We start from the raw sequence: 2,004 nt of genomic DNA, 5'->3' as shown, positions 1-2,004 counted from the left end.
ATCAGTCCTATCCATCCATCCAGCCATCCATCCATCCATCCTATCTGTCCATCCATCCATCCATCCTATCCATCCATCCATCCATCCATCCATCCATCCATCAGTCCTATTCATCCATCCATCCATCCATCCATCTGTCCTGTCTGTCCATCCATCCATCCATCTATCCATCCATCCATCCTATCTGTCCATCCATCCATCAGTCCTATTCATCCATCCATCCATCTTTTCTAACTCCTTTCCTCTCTTCCAACAGTTCTTGGCGTTCGACACTCAGCTGCTATTAGGGAACAAACGCTACGCCATCAGCCCGGAGGAGTACATCTTCGCTACCCTCAGCCTCTACCTGGACATCATCTACCTTTTCAGCTTCCTGCTTCAGCTCCTGGGCGGAGGCCGGGAGTGATTCCTGCTGCAGGGTTGGGACTCCTGACGAGCTAAGAATCCTGAGGATAAATAGCAGGACGGTTCGATTCCTGACCAAAGCGGTCCAATGTTACTGTAAATACATAAACCCACACAACTCACTCCTGCCTCACGTCCTAGATCAGTGCTGGTTAGATGATTGTTATGAACTCTGAACCCTTTAGAAGTGTTTGAAATGATCCCAAAGTCTGAACGTTGAAACTCAGCAGGATTGAGTTTGTTTCTCCTCCCTGAGGATAAACAGTCCATTTTATACAGTTTTATAAACAAGAACCATTTTAGAGGACGTCTCCAGTGTTCTGCAGAACTGCTGTTTCCAGATGTTAGATGTTTTTTGATGTTTGTGGGAAGTCATTAGAGACATGTTTAAATTTCTACTGTAAATCGATTGTGGCCTTTCAGATAGAAACAACTGCAGAGGAAGAAGATGAGAAAAAAAAGTTCTGCGTAGAGAACTGAGACGAGAACTCCACTGTGTATTTTTGTAAACATGAATGCTGTTCAACAATAAAGATGTCATTAAAATGACTGAAACTAGATGTCTTTTATATCTAAAACACCAAAAAGTAAGCATTAATAGTAAAAAGGAATGAAGTTAATTATAGTCCCACTCTGATCATCCCTTAAAAAGTAGTCGATTTTAAATGTAGTCTTGTAATTATGATTGTCATTTTAGCCAAAAATTAAAAAAAAAAAAAAAAAGGTTTTCTAGGACACACTTTTTGAAGGAGTTCATAGAAATTCACCTCTAAATTGTGGGCGGGACCACTGTAATGGAGCAACCCCGGCCCCTCTTCCCTTCTCTGTTGTTGAGAGCTCCTTACTTACAGTAAAGGCAGCAGGGACCTTGTGGGCCGCCCAGAATACTTTTTACTAGAGGTGTAGGGGGGGGATGATCAATTTGGTGATATATCGGGATATTTCGTTTGGCAATAGTTCTATTTATTTAAAATACTGACAAGACGATATTTTGAATTAGATTTAAAGTACCTTAAATCTGTACCCACAGAGCAGCAATGACTAGAAATTAGGTACAAATGAATACATTTTTATTTTAACTTAGAAAACATTTAGTTGGAGATCTTTGATCCAAAAAATATAGAAAATGTTTTAAAAAATGAAGAAAAAAAATCAGTATTTTCTCTTTCAGTATCTAAAACAGCAAAATCTCACACCAGTATTAGAACAAGACTTTTATTTAAAAAAAAAGAAACATGTTCAAATTCAAAGAGAAAAACCAAGAAAGATTATCGCAATCAATAAAAAACACAAGTTAAAGACAATTTAGCAACTCTGGCACAGGAAGACAAAAGTTGCCAAGTGGCATTTGCAAAAAAAACAGAAAAAAAACAAATATTAAAACCATTTTTCCTCTAACAAAACTGTACAAAATTGAGTTCTTGTATAAATAAGATAAATGTTCACAAGCAGGGAGTCGGTTGAGTCCAACGGATCTTCAGAATGTTCGAAATTCAAAGAAACTTTGAAACTTTTTAAAAGAGACACGTTTCTATGGTAGCTCAGAGTGGACAAAATACAAACATTGGTGTTCTACCACATTTGAAGTGATGGGCTGCA

The 2,004-nt window shown here is 38.2% G+C and overlaps 1 protein-coding gene across 3 annotated transcripts in view; it reads left to right on the top strand.

Annotated features, from left to right (window-relative positions):
- faim2b (Fas apoptotic inhibitory molecule 2b) overlaps positions 1–1,776 on the top strand; it is a 5,888-nt gene extending 4,112 nt beyond the window's left edge. For 2 of the 3 annotated variants that reach the window (XM_024269926.2, XM_036211870.1), the window contains one exon: positions 257–406. In XM_024269926.2, coding sequence (XP_024125694.1) covers positions 257–406 — 150 coding nt within the window. Of the gene's footprint in view, positions 1–256 lie in introns of all 3 variants that reach the window. The other variant, XM_036211871.1, reaches the window with a different exon arrangement.
- Positions 1,777–2,004: the final 228 nt, after the last annotated feature.

This window comes from Oryzias melastigma, linkage group LG5, assembly GCF_002922805.2.
Source record: "Oryzias melastigma strain HK-1 linkage group LG5, ASM292280v2, whole genome shotgun sequence".
In the NCBI taxonomy this organism is placed as follows: Eukaryota; Metazoa; Chordata; class Actinopteri; order Beloniformes; family Adrianichthyidae; genus Oryzias; species Oryzias melastigma.
This window is presented reverse-complemented; position numbering and strand designations above follow the sequence as displayed.